General features: G+C 33.8%; 1 protein-coding gene across 9 annotated transcripts in view; it reads left to right on the top strand.

Moving 5' to 3' along the window:
- LOC116852086 (diacylglycerol kinase theta) overlaps positions 1-20,036 on the top strand; it is a 33,952-nt gene that overhangs the window by 2,595 nt on the left and 11,321 nt on the right. For 2 of the 9 annotated variants that reach the window (XM_032832090.1, XM_032832093.1), the window contains exons 2-11: positions 4,573-4,652; positions 7,135-7,237; positions 7,422-7,642; positions 9,739-9,910; positions 11,903-12,046; positions 13,299-13,427; positions 13,509-13,643; positions 13,742-13,859; positions 14,717-14,904; positions 15,033-15,245. In XM_032832090.1, coding sequence (XP_032687981.1) covers positions 4,573-4,652; positions 7,135-7,237; positions 7,422-7,642; positions 9,739-9,910; positions 11,903-12,046; positions 13,299-13,427; positions 13,509-13,643; positions 13,742-13,859; positions 14,717-14,904; positions 15,033-15,245 — 1,503 coding nt within the window. The remainder of the gene's footprint in view (positions 1-4,572; positions 4,653-7,134; positions 7,238-7,421; positions 7,643-9,738; positions 9,911-11,902; positions 12,047-13,298; positions 13,428-13,508; positions 13,644-13,741; positions 13,860-14,716; positions 14,905-15,032; positions 15,246-20,036) is intronic. The other 7 variants (XM_032832094.1, XM_032832098.1, XM_032832091.1 and 4 more) reach the window with 6 other exon arrangements.

Raw genomic sequence — 20,036 nt, 5'->3', positions numbered from 1 at the left:
CCCCCGCATAGCATATACACACACCGTCGATCGATAGTCGCAGCCACGCTCGGTAAGGGAACGATAATCGCGCGTGTAGCGCTTCCTGGGATTCCTGGGAATCTCGCGCGGTAAACAGGACGAGATTATCGGCGATCGATCGGTACCGATTCGCCTCCATGAATGGTAGGCAGAGTAAGTTGAGCGAGACCATGGCTACAGAGAGGAATCAAGAGGGGTGGTAGACAAGAGTGGTAGCGGGTGTGTTCGTTCCTCGAGTGCTCCACGAAGTCGTGGCATTTCTATGCTGTGGCGCCTATTCGTGACGGACGAGCAGCCGTGGATCGAGTAATAGCGTGAGAGAGGAAGGAGAGAGATTCGCGTAGAGAGAAAAACAGAAAGAGAAAACTGAGTGGAGGGAGAAAAGAGAGAGAGAGAGAGAATACGACGGCGAGGACGTACGTGAATCGCGCACAGAGGGCGCGAGCGCGAACGCGCGCCCACATTTTCACGAGCATTGATCGCGAGAGGTGGGGTAGTATGGCTGAAGACTACGGATAAGGTTGCTCAAGTGGTGTAGAGGGGTGCGGGTGCTCCGCGGTGGTGTCCGGCGGCAAAGAGGGTTGTCTCCAGGGTGGGGGCAAGTGTGAGAGCTCGCTGACAGGCAAAGAGGCGTAAAGAAGCTTCGTTGTAACGCCGCGAACCGAACGAGCCATGTCCGCTCCACGTTCTTTTCAGAATATAGTGGAACGTTCGATCGAGAGGGAGAGAAGGGGAGGGAAAAACTTCATTGCTCAGGGGATGAACCCCTCAAGCGCACAAAGATAACATGAAATTATAGATTATAGTTAAAATGAGCAGTGATCTTTATTCAATTTTCTTATAGAGGTAACAATATTAAAGATGATGATAATGATAAAAGTGATGGTAACGGAGATGATGATGCCTAGATAGACAGAAATGTTGAGCAATATGCAAACATTTAATGTATACTTATGATACTATTATAGATAACACAAGATGCTCAAAATATGCTTGTGTTTCGAGAAACACTCATTTATTTCGTCTTAATTCTTTGCCATAAATACTTACTTTTTATTACTGAAGTAATCTCTGATTAATTGCGACTTCTTTACGGCAAAATAAGCAACAATTTTCATGGCATCAAATTACTTTTTTTATGTACTGACTAATCACTAAGCAGATGATATATCAAAATATGTTCATCTGTGTGATGATGATAGTTAATAATAATAATAACAAGTGAACATACACACATGATGAAGGTAAAGAGATATGGACATGCCAAAAAGAAGCATGTATGAAATAGAAGTCACTATATTTAAGAGTACATCTCAGGACATTAATACATAAAGTTACTTAAAACATTAAACCTGCATATTATTTATTTATTTATTAAACGGGAATACTCTTTAATAATTATGACACGAAAGTGTTTACAGAAAAGAGAAGAAGAAACATTCTTATAAAGACCAAAAAGAAAAATACCGGTTAATAAATAATTAATTTTAATTAATTTTAATTAATTAAATGCAGTTTACGTGTAGGTAATTTTGATAAATAAGTTTGAAGGCATGAATGAACAAAGATAGGTTAACAATTTAATTAATATTGTAAAAAACAATTTGTTAACATCAAGTTAGAAGTTAAAATTATTTGTTTATATCTCAAAAAGAGAATTTGTAGTAGTGAATTCTTGAAGGACGAAGGCAAATCACCAAAAAAATTTAATATTGAAGAATAATTAATTGGCTAAAATACATAGTCTGTTGATAAAAATAAAATTACTATATGTTGTTTTATAAGCTACAACATGAAAAATTGGAATGTATCTAAGTATTTTTGATGGGACATTAAAACTAAATGATTCCAATATATTACAATAATCAACAAAACTACATAGAATTTCAAGTACAAAAAGCAAATTTAACACAATTCTTCTCTTTTCAAAGATGAAGAGATTAAGATTACATAAAATCTGTTGACAATTGTGACAATAGAGTGGAATTAATGTAGCCAATTTATATGTCGCCATTTTCAAGAATCGGTGTTGAACACGTCCAATTTATTTAATAAGATTTGTTTAATTTGATAAGGAGATCATTAATGGGACAATATTCCAAGTTTAGAGTGGAACAATGTACGATACAAAAGTTTAACCTATTAACATTCTTAAAATGCTTGGAAGCTGGTTTAATAAAACCAAGCAATCTAAAAACAGACGCAAAAATACTCCAAATATGATCGTTAAAAAATAAATACGAACAGAAAATTATACCTAAGTCTGAAATAGATATAGCTTCGTTCTAATAATGATTGATAAAATTCAGTTTGAGACTTCTCCAACTTGCGCTCCTTATATTTTAGGAGAAAGACAATTTTAGTAACATAACTTCTTAGAGATCTTTAAGAGATCGCTTGAAAAATTCGATTCTGTTTTGGTATTACATTGGTGATCCATCTTAGTAGTGCAAGTTGGCCATAGGTATACTTAATTGTTTTAGTATTACGCAAAAAGAGAGAAAGAGAAACGACCGAATGTATCAAGTGCGATGCACATTCGATCTCAGACTTGGAACGATTCGAGACTTTTGTAGGAAATAAACTATTTATGAAGATGTGCAGATATTTCTAGCGGTGCAATACAGGTAGATTTAGTAGTTATTTTCTCTCTCTTTCTCTCTCTCTCTCTGGTAAAGGTTACTCTACTCAAGTAAAATGTTCGGCGAACCGGATAGTAGACTCCACTCCTTCTCGCCTAGAACGAATCTGCCTCTGCAGCCTCTGCGTACCCGAGATGCGAACGATGCTTCTCTCATCCGGCAGCTTCAGCCGCCTTGAAAACTTCTTTTATATAGTCACGCCAGAATTAAAAAAGTTAGTCTTACGTTTGGTCGCTCCATTATCGTCACGTTGATTTTAATCTCTCACGGCGTGAGTTTCTTCACGAATAGAAATCTCTCTACGTAAAGTGATCTTTATAGATAAAAAAAATTCTAATGTTCCAATTTGCATTATGTACGTGTGCGTGATCGAAAGCCTGATATTTGTCGGATAAATGTTGTACACGGTTGCGCCGTCATATTGATAGTACTAATTAAAAAATACGTCCACACCATAGATAATGTTTTATTGGGTCATCTTTTATTTCCAAAAAAAAAAACGCCCGAGGTTCTTCCACTTATTAATAGCTAGACATGATGCAAGAAAAAATTTCATGAAAAAAATACTTTAGCTGTAGTTAGTGTAGTAGTCGGCCTCAAAGACCTCACGTTATTTTTAGTAAACCGGAAGTGTGATACATTCTCGGACATACATATGTCGCGGTAAGAGGTGCTACAAATGCCTTAATATTCCGTGAATGAAACCTTCTGTGACAAACGAGGTGACGTTGTCGGGTGTCGTCTAATCATTAAAATTAATTAACAAATACTAATGGATATTCTAGGATTGTTAAAAAACTAGGATTATTTTAAAAAATGTAACTCTAGGATTACTAAAAAAAATGTAATTCCTATATAAAACCATAACTCTACAAAGGATTAATGTTTGCTCGTGCTCGAATAGCGGATCTCTGTAACGCCTACTTGATGTTTTTAAGAAAAAACAATATAATTTAATTCGATTATATAGAACGCATCTGTTATTCTGTATCTGTCGCTCTCATTTCCTCCGACAACCTGTTAAGAATACACAGACGAGATCAATATCGCTAGACAACGTTACAAAGAGAGATTAATATTTCTTTGTCCTTTACGTTCATTTATAGAAATTTTAAACAACTTTGAGCTCAGCGGGGGTTCCCTTTTCCGCGATAATGACGAATATTTCTTTTCGATTTATAAACTACCCACTCGAAGAGTTAAAGTTAACTCGACATTCGTGGCACGACGGTCGATCGTCGATGGTGCTGGCCGATGGCGTCTTCTTAGCGAAGCGGATGCATAGTACTATTTTAGGATGCACCTGCGCGTCGATGCGACAAATTTCCCACATCTTGCCTGATTAGCGTCGCAAGAGCGCGACGAGACTCGATCATTATTGCTTTCGCGGAAAATATGCGAAAATATACGTCACTCTGGATCTCTCAATTTTGACTCGTGCGGTATAAAAACACTTCGAACTGTTGAACCTTATTAGAGAGCCCATTAAATACCCTTAAAAATAAAAAGAGGTGCGTTATTCTCGAAAAAGTACATTTGTTCTCGAATGAATAAAAAAAATACGCAATTCTTCAGCCGACGGGTATTTAAGGGATGCTAAGGGAAGAAACTTTATCTTAGCTCTCACAGAAATTTCATAAACCAAATGCCAAATAAATGTTTTTGCACATACAATCGAGGATAGAAGTATCGAGTGGCGCTAAAAATCTTGCTAAACCACATATGATTCTCGACGTTTTTGTCGCGAAAAGGTCAGAAGATCTTGTTATAAATTACGACACGAGTAGATGATATTGATTTGTGTTGTGGTGCATCGCACCGCTTAGTCGGTAATGTTATTCTGTACGGTACGATCAGTCTCGTGTGCGTTTCTGTGCGTTTCACAAGTTCATTTTCTTCTCTGTTGCAGTATGTAACTTCGTGGTGCACGACCGCTGTCTCAAGGCCGTCGTCTCTCCCTGCTCCAGTATCGCGGCAAGCCTGATCAAGGTAAGGTACACACTGCGTCATGTATGTCTTATCATTACAACTGGAATTACTTATGCGAGATTTTCGGCCTTATCCGTATGCATGTAAGGCTGAAAATCGCGTGCCTCGCGATCTAAAGAACGGTAAGGTGTGCGTAACGCTGAATGGCAAAAAATAATGCTGCATCAACATCACCAATTATTCAATTGAAATAAGTGTTCTTGACTTAATAGCAGTATTACTAAAACAAATATGCCATAATATTGTTTGATAACTCCAGTATTTCCCCACAATGATACAGTAGTTTCAGAAAAATTTCATTGAGTCAAGCGTATACTAACTTTCTTTGTCTAAGTAATTATTTGTTTTGACTACATTAAATAATATCTTAACAGTAGTAAATAATAACAGAAGTAAATAATATCTTAACATATAATTCAATAAATACAGTCTGTTTAAACAAATTTGTTGTCAATTATATCGCGAAATAAGTGACACAATTCAACATTATAGTCAATTTTGTTAAGATTTGGTACGAATGCACTATTTTGTTGATTTAATTCGTTATTTATTTCATCTATAATATTGCTGTAAACATTATTTTTTTAATATATTTGAGCCATATGCATTTATATACTTTTCAGGGAATTAGACGTGCTATTGTTCTAATTATACATCTGCTTGATTTGATCAAAATACTTTTAACTTAAAAAATATATTTATGGGTTATTAATATTTAATTTAATATTTCTTAAGTATATAATTACTTCGACTATATACGAACGCGTAATTTAACTACATATATACTGATGGCTTACACGAGACTTAAATAGAATAATAACCATGAACCATAAAGATATCGTCATAGCTCGTTGGCATCACTAGTTTTCTATTCGATTATTGAGGTTAAACAACGTCGACCGTGGTAAGTAATAGGGATGGGTGCCGAAGTTAAAACTACACGAAAAAAGAATGTATATATAGGATGTTTCAGAAATAGATGGCCGAGAGTACTAAAGAATATAATATACTAAAGAAGAACGCTTTTGACAACTAAGAAAAAAATTGGTTTATTTCAATTAAATATTGACCACGAGTTATTATAATAATATACAAAGTATCCCAGACTCTCCTTCTCACATTAAGTGGGAAGAACGGGTTGAGGTGAACATAAAAGTCCTATACCGTTTTGCGACATTCGCAATAATAGTCGAGATATTAATTAAAAAAGATTGGTAAATGATCACGCACGATATGGTAGATGAGCTGCAGTGGCCGTTTGGCTGCAACGCCGTTTGCCGTTGTATACTTATACATTAAGTCAAACTGAAGAAAAAAATCCTTTACCATTTTGTAAACTTAGTTAACCACATAGATTTTTAGATAATTAAAGAAAATTTGTGCATTATAGTACACAATCATATATGTAACAATTTTCTTTAATATCTAAAAATCTATGTGGTCATTTGCAAAATGATAGAGGACTTTTTTGTTCATTTTGACTTAATGTATAAATATACAATGGCAGACGACGCCATTGCAGCTCATCTACCATATCGCGCGTAATCATTCACCAATCTTTTTTAATTAATATCTCGACTATTATTGCGAATATCGCAAAACGATAGGACTTTTATGTTCACCCCAACCCGTTTTATATTCCCACTTAATGTGAGAAGGAGTGTCTGGGACACCCTGTATATACGAGTTACCATATAATTATAAGCTATTATATAAAACGTTAGAAATAAAATGGTTCAATTTAATTAAATATCGATAGGCTGCCGTAAATATACGCGGTTAATTCGACTTTAGTTGTCATTAACTATAATTTTTAATATTTTTGTATTGCAAAAACAATATATTATCTTTAAACTAATAATATAATGTTATATTTAAAAAAACTAAACTATACGAAGAAACGTTCGTATAATCCAGCTTACTTCTAACATAATATTTTATATTGAGATACAATAACAATATATTATTCTTACAATAAAATTGGAAGCAATGACAAATAAAGTTCAATTAACTGCTTATGTTTATGAACGTCGACGTTTAATTAAATCAAATTATTTTTTCTTTATTTAACAATATTTTATATTGAGATACAATAACAATATATTATTCTTACAATAAAATTGAAAGCAATGACAAATAAAGTTCAATTAACTGCTTATGTTTATAACAGCGTCGATGTTTAATTGAATCAAATTATTTTTTCTTCATTTAACAATATTTTTTTCCCATGCGTAATAATTTGTCTCCAACTAAACAAGTTGCAGTTTTTATAAGATCTCAAATTTATTGAAGGATTGCAGCATTACTCGCGTTAAAATCACTTCTTGTATCATTGTGGCATCTGAGAAGTTTCCGTATTAACAACAGTTACGGCAATTTATTATTTCATCCAATACAAACTGCAAACTCCTGAAAGTGTGTGTGCGAATGTATATATGTATGTATTGTACCATATAAAAATAATATCTTTATATTGTTGCAGAACCCGGTGGCACACTGCTGGTCCGAACAAGTGCATCGTAAAAAGAAATTCTGCAACGTCTGTCGAAAACGATTGGATGATAATCTATCCGTACATTGCGAAAGTAAGACGAAGTTTATATATAATAAATATAAAGTTTATATATAACTTGGAGTCATTTTCTCTAATTTAAAAGCTTCACGGTTCTACTGTATTTTTGAACGTAATGTCATGAAGCTTTTCTGTAAAACCTATCGCTCATAATATCAGTTGTGTGTGTGAAACGGAAAACTGTTTGTTTGCCGTAGTATGCGAGTACTTCGTGCACATAGAATGCCAAGACTTCGCAGTGGCAGACTGCAAAGAGAATGCTACATACTTACCTGGGAAGGATCTGGCAGCGGTGAGACACATTCACCATTGGCGGGAAGGCAACCTTCCGAGCAGCTCCAAATGTGCTGCGTGCAAGAAGGGTTGTTGTTCTGCCGAGTGCCTCTCCGGATTTCGTTGCGAGTGGTGCGGCATGACGGTAAAAGATATCTCCAATCTTATTTTAAAAAAGCATGTTAAGTCGAATTCGAATGTATCGAAGCCCTCTCAAAAATATCCAAATTTATTGTTGCGCCTCTTTTTCGCGATGCCGAGTAGATTTCTCGGCATGCGCTGTATAGTTTACGTTGTCGCAGTATAGTGTACAATTATCATTACAAGGATTGTGCATTTTAACAGCTCGATGTTACATAAGATGTTAAGATTTATTGTGATAATGAGACGGAAGAGTGTTAAAACCAAGAAAATAACATAAACAATAATTAATATATATTTTATTTATTTGGGATAATTTGGATTTGTCTCAAGCACAATATGGTTGTGCTAAATTTGTATTTCAACAGTTCAGACATTAAAGTTTAAAGAGAGATAGATAGGAATTAAAAAAAGTATACAGCGACACGGAAGGAAATGAAATAATATGGAGAAATGAGAAGAAGGATAGAAAAGAAAGGAGACAAGGAAGAGAAAACAGAGAAAAAGTATAAAGATAAAATTTAAAGTAAAAGAGAATGTAAGGAGAACATCAGAGAATAAACGTGATCGAAAGTGAACGAAAAATATTAGAAAACTATACTAATGAGTAAGCATGATAATGGATAAGAAAAAATGACAAAAAACTAAAAGTGAGTTAATAAAAGAAAATAAACAAGATTGAGAAATAATAAAGGAAAATGAGAGATAATTAAGAAGAATAAAAGAGAAATGAAAAACAGGTACGATGACAAAAATTAATAAAAGAGAAGGGGAGAAATTAAGAGAAGTAGGAGAGAATATAAAAGAGAGAACATGTGCAAATGAAAGAAATAAAAAATGTATAAGACAGGTTGATAGAGAATGAGAGACTAAAGAGAAAAGAAAAATAATAAGGATGTATCAGAGAGAATAAAAAAAAAGGAAGAAGCAATGTGAGCCAATTAGAACCAGTAACTAAAAGAGAATGTAATAAGAGAGATTAAGAAAGAACAAATAAAATAGAATAATAAAAAATGAAATAAATTTTATTAAAATAGGATCAAGTGGGGAGAATAAATATAAAAATGAGAATCAGAAGAGAGGACAATAGCGAATTCGAGAGGCTAAAATAGAATGAGAAAAATGAAGAGAAATTAAGAGAGAATTAGAAAAAATGAAAGACAATAAGATAAAAATGAGGTTGATAAAACGGGATGAGAAAGACCAAAAGAATAATTGAAAATAGAGGAGAGAGGAGGGATGATGGAAAAAATAAAAGAGAATGAGAAGGATTAGGATGGGAACATTATAAAGAGAGAAAATTATAAAGTGTAAGAGAAAATAAAAACTAAAATAAGAAAATAAGAAAATAAAATAGAATAATGAAAAGCCAAAAAAATTGAAAAGAAATAAGGAAAACTGTAACTGTAAAGATTAAGAACGAATGCGGGGAGATGTGAGAGATTAACAAAATTATAAGAAAATAAGAGAAAATAGAAGATAAAGATGCAAAACATGAAAGGATGAAAAGGGTAAATGTAAGCTAATAAGAGAATAAAAAGAGGGATGAAAGAGAGAAAGAGAGAAAATAAGAAAGAATGTGAGAAGAATAAAAAAGACTAAAGAAAAATGAGAGTAGATAGGAAAAGAAGAAAGTGGTTGCTAAAGAGAGGAATAGTAAAGGATAATAGAGAACTGAGAGCATAAAGAATAAAGAGACTGGAAATGAATGGTAGAAAATAAGAAAGCTAAAAAGACATTGAGACAACATGAGAAAAAGTAAAAAAGAATAAAGAATATTAAGAGAAAATAAAACAATAAATAAAAGGAGAAAGGGAGGAAAGAGAGCTGAGAAGAGAGAATAGAAAAGATTGAGAGATAATGACAACAAAGCTAAGTAGCGCACGCGTAATATGTACTTGTGTGATGTCTTAGACCTATTAAATTGATTTTACCCTTATTTCCACGGCTAGCCTTTTGTTCACGGAATCAAATATAAACTAAAATATTAACATATTATTAATTTAACATTTAGAACTATATTACATTAGCATGACTTGTAGACTCTTTCTTGTTGAAATAGTTAATTTAACTATAAATATGGTTTGTGGTCTCTCTTAGCTGCACGCGTATTGTTACAAGAATATTCCCCAAGAATGCACCTTCGGTAACTTGGAGCCAATTTACCTGCCACCACACGCAGTTAGTATTCCGCGCACCGAAGTTCCCATGGAAGCCATCATCGGTGTACAAGTGCGTCGTAAAGAAGTGCTGGCGCGTGAGTATTCTTGCCGTAAGTGTCTGCCGTGTAATTACAATGTGCGTGTTAACAGGTAATTAGAATAATGGAATGAGGAATTGCGCTTCATCACATATCGCGAAGCACTCTGATATTTTATTAATCAACACGAATATATACTTTGATTACTGAAGCAGCTCTCACTTACAAGAAAATAGCTTGAGTTAATTGACAGGCTAAAGCGAGAGAGATCTCTTCCCATTCTAATAAAACGATAGACACGTGATAACATAGTCATGTAAACATATCAATGTTACGCGAATTAAATTGTTATTAAAATCTCCGTTAAAATGCGTGAAACAAACACTCGCGTTGACAATGCGCGTGATTACTTGCTACAAGTATATATATGGGTAATAATGAATCTGTGTACGTTTCATGTTCATACGCGCGTAATGTATATATGCATTATTATCGGATTAGAAGATGATCCTCTGTGTCTTTACAAGTAATATCGATATATCAGACTCAGATAACAAATAATGGCAAAACCGTTATATTGAGAGCTTTTCTAGCTGCTTCATTCATTTGAATATTTCATTAATTTTTTTACTTACGCATAGTAAATCCTATGATTAATTGGCGCTTTATAATATTTTTTAAAAATCAGATTTCCTTTCTTTTTTTTTAAGCACATTAGTATATCACTCATTGATACATATTGTTTTCACACCAGATATTAAATGTATAAGTTATACACGTATGAAACATTTTGTACCTATTTTTACTATGCATAGCACATGTACACGTACGCATATATATGCACCGATAATTGATAGTAACAAATGTACATTGTATTAAAGTTGAAAAGAATGTGTAATATATGAAACATTTTTCTCTTTCACATATCAGTAGAAGATACATATTTATAAAGATATAAACTATTTCTAAATCATCAATTTTTTGCATGATATTATTTTGACATTCATTTTTACGCGTGTATAAATACCGTCAATTTGTAAACGTATACATGTTCTTCCTTCTTTTCAGAGCATGCAACGTTGACTTTCTTCAATATCAAACGAGAAAATTCCTATCCTAAGGGATTATTACCTCAAACTTTCATCGTTTTATTTTATCATAAAATGAAAGTGTATATTTTTTTTTACATTGTTTATTATTAATTGCAAAAATTTGAAACAATTGTCGAATATTTTACACAAACACGGATACTTTCTATTCGCAATTTCTTATACTCTCAGCCTTTTCCATACATGTACATGTGTATTATTCGTATAGGGATTAATAGTTTATTTTCACGTTTCGTGTTATATAAAATATGACCGCACTAGTTATAGGATCCATAATATTCTCGCAGTTATTCATTTATAATTCAATTTATCCATCAAATATATCATGTGAGAGAACATATTGTACCTTTCATTTCAGTAAAACAACTAAAAATGTATAAATTTATCTGTTATATGGTTTTGTGATTAAAAATTATAACAAAATTGGTATCTATAATTGTACAAGCTTCCATAAGCAACGTTAAAGAGCTACATCTGTTATTTCAATTTTACATTTTGTTCACAATTACAAATCCCCAATGGCTTTTGTGGCTGGTCGCTCCTCTTGCGATTAATCGCTACTCTCAATGTGCTTTTTTTATAGGCATAACGTATTTTCATAGATACATCTGTTTTATGGAGCTTTATAATTAGATTAATATTGGAACTTGCAAAATAATATATTTCGCGCAGTGCAAAAAAGAGCTATAAACATATATAGCTATAAACATATATATAGTATAGTTTACGAAACTTACGGAATCTTCTCTCTCTTGGAAGCCGTCATTTTTTTACATCATAGAAAATATAAACGTTTCTATCTGACGTGATAAAATAAATTGGACAATGGACACAAGATAATAATGAAGTGTTACAAAAAGAAAATGGAATCTTTATAGAGTTTATACACAAGTTGCGGTGACCGTTAAACTATATTCGGCTCGTTAAAATATTCGGTCTTTGCTTCTATGTGAAGATAACATCGGAGAGCAATTCGATTTCGCTGAGAGTGAACAAATTGGGGCTGCAGGCCGCCTAGCCGAAGCTTTGAGGCGCCTTTCGCTAGTTTTGCCACGTAGCTGCCATGGAAATTGTCATGCTTCCCCTCCCTATGTTCGAGGTATCTAGAATATTATCATCGTCATTCATCTGTGTGAACGTATTCAATTCTAAGATGTACACTACATACATACACATATATACATACATATATACATACATACAAACATACCATACAAAACTGAGAGTGAATTGGAATATGCCGTAGTGATCATTGCTGTTGTTATCTCTACGTCTAATTACTTAATACATGCATCTGTTACTGAGAGAGCTACATTAAGAGACGCAGTCGTGTTTATATTTATGCATTTTTTTTTTTTCTTGATTTTACGTAACAGCAATGCGAATATATTCAGCTGGCTTCTATCATATTTTCGACACTAATATCGAGCGACATTCTACATTCTAGTTCTGGCGACTCCGACAGCAATACGATGCTATTTACGTGAACTCTATTCAGGAAGTAGGATAAAGATGACATGTTTGTCGAAAGTACAGTAGATATTATCACCTATCGCCTATATATCGGATATGTAATTAATTGTCACACATGCGACATGCGTTTTTATATAAATATCATGGTGCACCAATCTTTTTGTTTATGAATGTTATTTTGTTATACTGTTTACGTTTTAGCATGTATGTATGTCTCGCTTCGGTGCATGCACTGTCATTCAGCCCACTGGATGCTATGAGATTCCATGATGCTTATCACTCTACTATGCAGTGAAATGAAGTTCAAGAATACTACTGACTAATTCTTCCTATCGTGTGTGTGTTCTACAAACCCATCGTAAATAATCGATGGTAAGAGATGTGATTTATTCTTGAATGATAAACAGATTCGTTACGACGCTTTTCTTGTTTAAAAATTATTCTCGAATAAATTCATTACTTTCTCTTTAAAGTAACTTACGAATCTGCTTCTTCTTGATACTCGCACACGTAAATTTGCAATTTATGCGTTTTTGTGTTGAAAAAAACATGAACCGATAATATAATAAAATGCGATGGATAAAAATAGTCATGAATAGTTGATAACTTATATACGGAATAAATAATTACAGAACAAAAACGCATTATAAGAGTTGTGTCAAATTCTATATTATTTATAATATTAGAAACACTTCCCGATAGATACCATTAATGTTATCTGAGTAATGGTTGCAAAAAGGAAAAAAAAATTTTTTTCACGTTAAAGATACGCTCGACGGAAGAAGATGTATTATATTTAGATTTTACGGCTTACTTTCTCCGTCGTATCTTAAGTTAATTGTGTTCTAATATACGAAATGATCTTCCTCTGTTTACAGCGCGGAGCATATCAGAAGAGTTCAGTAGCGACGCGAGGTATCGTGATAATGGAGAACCGGCTCAATGCACGCACGGCCGTGATCCGCGTTCTCCTAAGGAGAAAGACGACAAAGAAAGAGGTGACGAAGGTATTTCAATACAACTCCCGATTAACAGATGCGGAATTTTCTCCCTTTTTAATTCGAAAATATTTCTCTACTGTTATACAGAGATGATTAAAGTATACGATGGTAATAACTCTCTGAGGCGACGGATATTTCGGGTGATCTCGGTGCCTAGGCAGGCTACAACAGAGCAGGTTCTCACGTCGGCATTACGCGCCTTTCACATCACGAAAGATCCTAGTACGTGAAGTATCTTACGATGTTAACATAAAAATTCCGTTTGATAAATTTGTCGACTGACCTAATGGATTTCTGTCTTTCCGTTCGGCGAAATTTAGGCAATTTTTACTTAACCGACCTATACGCCACAGAAGAAACTGAGTTGTGCGATCCGACGCCCGTTTTAAATTTAAATCGCAAAGAAGGCAAACGTCCGGCTGTGTTCTTACGATTTAAGTAAGTTTACGTTATATTCCCTAAATGTGGTGATTTATCAGAGTTGCTACAGACTTGGAAAACCAGGAAAATCGAGAAAAATCACGGAATTAAAATTTATCATGAAAAACCGGAATATGTCACGAAAAAATATAAAATAACCTGGAATTCTGACCTTTCCTTACAATTCTTTGAAATTAAGGTAATCCTAAGGATTATAAGAGAAGAATACACAATCTCTAGACACTTACTAAATCTAGGGTTATTAGGGATTTTATTAATGTCAAGTTTATTGTTTTTAAATTTTAACATTACAAGTTTATAAGTATAGTATAGGAATTCAAATGTTATTTAAAAAATAAATAAATTTTTTTTAGTTTATATTGAATATACATCTTTGCTAGTCCATGCATCTTTGTATACATCTTTGCTAGTCCATGCATCATGATGTTAACAAAATAATTAAAATTTATATCTTATTCAGCGTTTTTTTATTCAATCATCCTTTTCCGTCTCGTAACTATATTCTTTTTCCAATACTCATAATTTTTATTAGCCTGAATGTACATTTTCAGGAATATATGTTAGGAATATTATGTTACTAAACCAAATTTGTATTGCTTTTAATAACATAAGATATTTTTTTGTAATGCCTGTTCCTAAACGTTAAAATTTAAGATTATGTTGGTCATGAAAAATTCTCTACTGTCGTCTGGAAAACATAAAAAAGTCAGGAAATTTCAAAATTAATTTTCTGTAGCAACCCTGTAATTTGTGTGTGTGTGTGAGTGTGAGTGTGTGTACATATGCGCGCTACATTGTACACTTGAAGAGAATTTTATAATACAACGTACAATTCTTTTCAATGTGATTTTCAGAAATAATAACAGCGGAGAAGTGCGAGTTTACCCTGGCAAACTGCAAGTCTCAGAGTCCTTCTGTACAGTACCTGTCTTTGAGAAAACAACCGTTGCAGATTTAATAAGCGAAGCTCTGGAAAAGTTTGGTTTACAAAATTTTAATTGTGATGATTATAGATGCAGCGAGATTCTATTAGATCGTGGTGGTAGGTTTCTAGTTCGTTTAACTTGACATTTGCGCAATAATTCACGCGCGAATATTCTCGAATATTCTTGGAAATTTTACCTTATATGTTGCATGTGAGATTAAATTTGATCTTGATATTTTTTTCAGTAACGGAGAGAGTTCTATCTTGGGACGAAAAACCCTGGGATATTGTCAAGCAGTTGGGAAAGGATTCTATTAGACAAATGGAACTAATGCGGTTCTACTTACAATTGAAACAAGATCCCCATGGACCTAATCTGGCTTTATTCGTGGGCAACTTACCACCAAATCTTTCTGAAAGAAGCTACGAGAACATGTTAATAGAATTTTTAGGAAAAGGTTAGTGATATATGTTAGAAAGCCTAAATATATACAGGATGTCCCAAACTCTCCTTATCACATTAAGTGGGAATGTAGAACGGGTTGAGGTGAACACAAAAGTCCCATATCGTTTTTCGATATTCGCGATAATAACCGAGAAATTAATTGTAAAAGATTAAGGAAAAACGCATGTTGAATGGTTGAGGCTTAATAGTGCACGGATGTCGGTGCGCGACGATTATAAAAACAGCGCACCATTGCCTATACTTATATCGTTGCACTCTTACATCTCGCCTCGGCGCGGTGCGGCAAGACGTAGGATCAGAGCGATGTAAGACGCGCGCTGACATCTGCCTACTATATTACTGAGTCGCAAGCGCTCCCCCTCAACCATTCAGCATGCGTTTTTTCTTAATCTTTTACAATTAATTTCTTGGTTATTATTACGAATATCGCAAAACGGTATAGGACTTTTATATTAATCTCAACCCATTCTACATAATGTGATAAGGAGAGTTTGGGACACCCTGTATATATCAGGATTGGGAAAATTTATAAAAGTGATGCGTTACCGTTATTCAAAAGTAATGACTAAAACTCATTACTATTTCTTCTGTTTTAACCCTTTAACGGCCGACTTTTTTATAGTAATTTGACATACTCAAAACATGCTGGATCTGAATATAGAGGTGTTCAATGTGGGGAAAACGAATTTTCAGATTTTTCCTGCCCTTTAAAACAACCCTTAGATGAAAAAACCATCCCTAATGCTTAAAAAATTGTAATTTTTGTTGTTTTTTATCGCTGTAAATGGAAGAATAAGTATTGAGAAATACTTATATTTATTTGAAATGAGAACCTTGTAAACAACCCCTAAAGTGAAAGTACCTGTAGAATTCAGAAAATTGTAATTTGACTAGCAATTATTTAATGCTCATTTATTTTACTTCATACACACTCTTGAAGTTGGCTAAGAAGCTAAACAAAAAAAATCATTCAATCCAGGCTGATATAGTATTAGTACGTGCGCACGTCAGATGAATATTGTTCAGTATACTTAAATAAGCTTCATACTTCCCAGTGATGTCTTCCAATATCCTCCGATATTGTTTTATATTTTTTTTATAATTAGAACCGACAGGAATGAAATTGCGAAAAAGATGTCGAAAGATACCTGATGAATGTGCAGAAATTCCATCTGATCCAGATGATACAGAAGGTGATCTTCTGTCAGATGAAGATGGATCAAACGATTCCTCTTCAAGTGATGAATCTGTTTCAGATTATGACGAAGTTAAATAACCTGAAGTTTATAGCAATGAAGGTTGGACGGAAACAGTTGATGGGTTGATTCTTTATGATGCGATTGAAAAGGATCCAGAAGTTTTAATAGATTTGGAGAACGATAAGTCTGAAATTAATTATTTCCTTTCAATTTTCAGCGAAGATTTATTGAATGAAATAATTTTACAAACTAATATCTACGCTGCTCAAAAAAAAACCCACAACCTGTAAGACGAAGAACCCCAACATTTGATGTAACATGGACTGATATCACTCTAAAAGAAATAAAAGCTTGGATTGGAATGCATATTCTAATGGCAATTCACAAGTTCCTCACATTAAAACTCTATTGGAGTTCGGATCCGGCTCTTAGAGTAGATTTCATTGCAAATAATATGACACGTAACCGTTTCAAGCAGATCACTGCAATGATGCATCTGAATAATAATGAAAATAATTTTTCAAAAAAGGATCCGAACTATGACAAGTTGTATAAAGTTAGGCCTGTCATTGAGAATCTGAATAAAGCCATTAAGGAGGTTCATAAGCCTTTGAATCTAGCTGCAGTGGATGAATCTATGTTCCTTTTCAAAGGACGCTCTTCACTGAAGCAATATAATGAAGCCTGTAAAAAGATGGTATAAAGTTTGGTGCCGAGCAGATTCGAAAACAGGTTTTGTTTTCAAATTTGAAGTATACACAGGCAAGTCAAATTCAAATATTTCTGGTAATGACACACTAGCAGAACGCGTAGTATTGAATTTGACTGAAGATTTGAAGCAATCTAACATTTTAGTTGCCTTTGATAACTATTTCACAACGGTGCGACTCATGTCTCGCCTACATAGTAATGGGATCTTTTCTGTTGGCACTGTAAGAATCGAAAAGGACTTCCATCTATGATGATGGAGAAAAAGAAAGTGCAGCGGGGTGATTTTGAATTCCTAAGTAAGGGTGTTGTTACAGCCATCAAATGGATGGATTTGAAACCTGTGACACTTTTCAGTGACAGCGCACAGTTCTGAAACAACAAAAGTTTTGAGGAAAAACAAAGATGGCACAAAACAGAATGTTTCTTGTCCTCTTGCAGTTGCATCTTACAACTCAATAATGGGAGGAGTTGACAAATTTGGTCAACTGAAGGAAAGATACACTATTGGGAGACGCTCTCGGAAGTGATGGTATAGAATCTTCTATTTTCTCATTGACCTAGCCATTGTTAACTCATACATCATGTACAAAGTCCACCATGATGCCGATTCCTGCCAGAAACAATTGGATTTCCGCATTCATTTAGCTAAACAGCTGTTAGAAAACTGTTCTTTTCGAAAGCGAATCGGAAGGCCAGTGAGCTTCTTAGTGAAAAAGAAAAAAGGTGTGCCAAATGTTCCAGATGACGTAAGAACCGTTAACGTTGGTAAACATATACTTACCACAATAGAGAGTCGGAGAAGATGTCGATTGTGTAGCACTAAGGATATACAAGTACTCACAAAGTTTCTTTGCAAGGCTTGCGACGTTCCTCTTTGCATTGATCCTTGTTTCAAAAGAATAAAAAATAATTTGGTATTACCAGAAAGATTATTAGAAGCGAAGGAACTCACGCTAAACAAGCACCCCATACGTGAGAGGCAAGGGGACTTACGCTAAACAAGCATTCCATACGTGAGAGGCATGGGGACTCACGCTAAACAAGCACTCCAACTTGTGAGAAGCAAGGAGACTAATATTCGGGAAGTACTCCGTTATTTTAGAAAGATTTTCATATTTACTTTCGGATTTTCAATCGCCACACTCATGATATTCGGTTTCATCCCTAAAAGTTCTCCAAAACTGGTTTTATTTCGAATGAACCTTCTTTCAAATAATTTTGATATCTTTCCAAAACAAAATATGTATATACTGGAAATAAATGTCCGTTTTCAGGAGCGTTACTTCAGTCAGGGGTAGATTTTGGTGTACCATCTCTGTTGGGGTGGTTTTTTTCTGGATTTTTTTTTGCATATACTTTCGATGTCACTCCAAAACACATAAATTGGAATAGAGTGGGAAAAAAAATTGTGTTAAAAAGTTATAGCTGTTCTTCATTTTTTCATAATTTCTGCAAATTTTAATAGGGTATATAGCTGGAGGGGTGCAACCCTTATACTCACCGAATTTTCTATATATAGATACATCCTTCTCCTTTCAAATGAGGACAGAACGAAGGCGATATGTTAATTTTTATGGAAATTATGATTTTTTTAAAGAAGGTGGTACGTATGTGTACCACTGGCCGTTAAAAGGTTAATGCCAAAATAAAATAATATAAACAAGACGTATACTTTAAAATTTTTTTATTACTATTTTATATATATACTTTTATTTTTATTATATTAGTAAAATAAATTTGGTTCCTTTGGATAATATTATGAAACGTTATAAGATATATACAGGGTGTCTCAGAACAATCTACGAAGCTCTCGTGAGAACGTAGAGCGGATTAAAATAAATATAAAAGTCCTATACCGTTTTACAATATTCATAATAATAACAGAAAAATTAATTACGAAATATTAAGGAAAAACTTGTACTGAATGGTAGAGGATAGACTGCTTGAGTCACAGCGCAACCCAGTAATATAGCGCGCGGATGTCGCGCGTGGCGATTAGAAGACAACGCACCACTGCCTTATACCGCTGCGCTCCTACGTCTTACCGCACCGAAGCAAGATATTTACGAATGATATTTGACTTGTACGTATAATTACGATAGAAGACGTGCATCATAATCTATCGTCAAGTGGTTACGCCAAGAATGGGTGTTTTTCTATCATCTTACAAAAAACGTAACACGCTTTGGCTAAATACATTCGTCAACAAAATTATCGTATAGGTAAATTCATATAAAAATTTAGCACAATTTTAAATGGGCATAATACTGCAAAACATTATGGTATTTAATTTTTTTTTTTAAAGAGTGAAGTCTGTACTTTTTTTTAAGGAGCATTAGTCAGATTTTGAATTTATTCTCTTCTAACAGTAACAGAATAGAAATGCATAGGTAACTTTCATATGTCATCTAACATCGACGGAAAAAAGTCGTGCACCTCTCCTTTTTATTTTTTTATTTGCAAAGAAACATTGATATTTTACGATGGTTATCGTAAGATTTGTGAAAAGAATTCATTCCATTCAGTAGAGTCAAATTAAGTGATTTAAAAAAAATGCATAGGTAACGTTGATATGTCACAACTCCGCAAAAAAAAACCGAAAACAAATCAGTTTTCTTTTACATTTCAGGAGAAAGTCGATACTTTACGGTAGTTATCATGAAATTTACGAAAAAAGTTTATTCCACCGCGTAGGATACGTCAAATTGTGCAATTTTTTTTGGAGACGCAACACGTCTTTATTTTTGAAAAGACTACAGGAAGAGAAGAGAATAAATTCAAAATTCAACAAATGCTTCTTAAAGTACAGATTTCATTCTTTAAAAGAAAAGAAAAAAGATTTCAGATACGATAATGTTTCGCGGTATTTAAAA

The sequence above is a fragment of the Odontomachus brunneus genome, unplaced genomic scaffold (assembly GCF_010583005.1).
Source record: "Odontomachus brunneus isolate Ranch 3 - 2012 unplaced genomic scaffold, Obru_v1 Obru_scaffold_201, whole genome shotgun sequence".
NCBI lineage: Eukaryota > Metazoa > Arthropoda > Insecta > Hymenoptera > Formicidae > Odontomachus > Odontomachus brunneus.
This window is presented reverse-complemented; position numbering and strand designations above follow the sequence as displayed.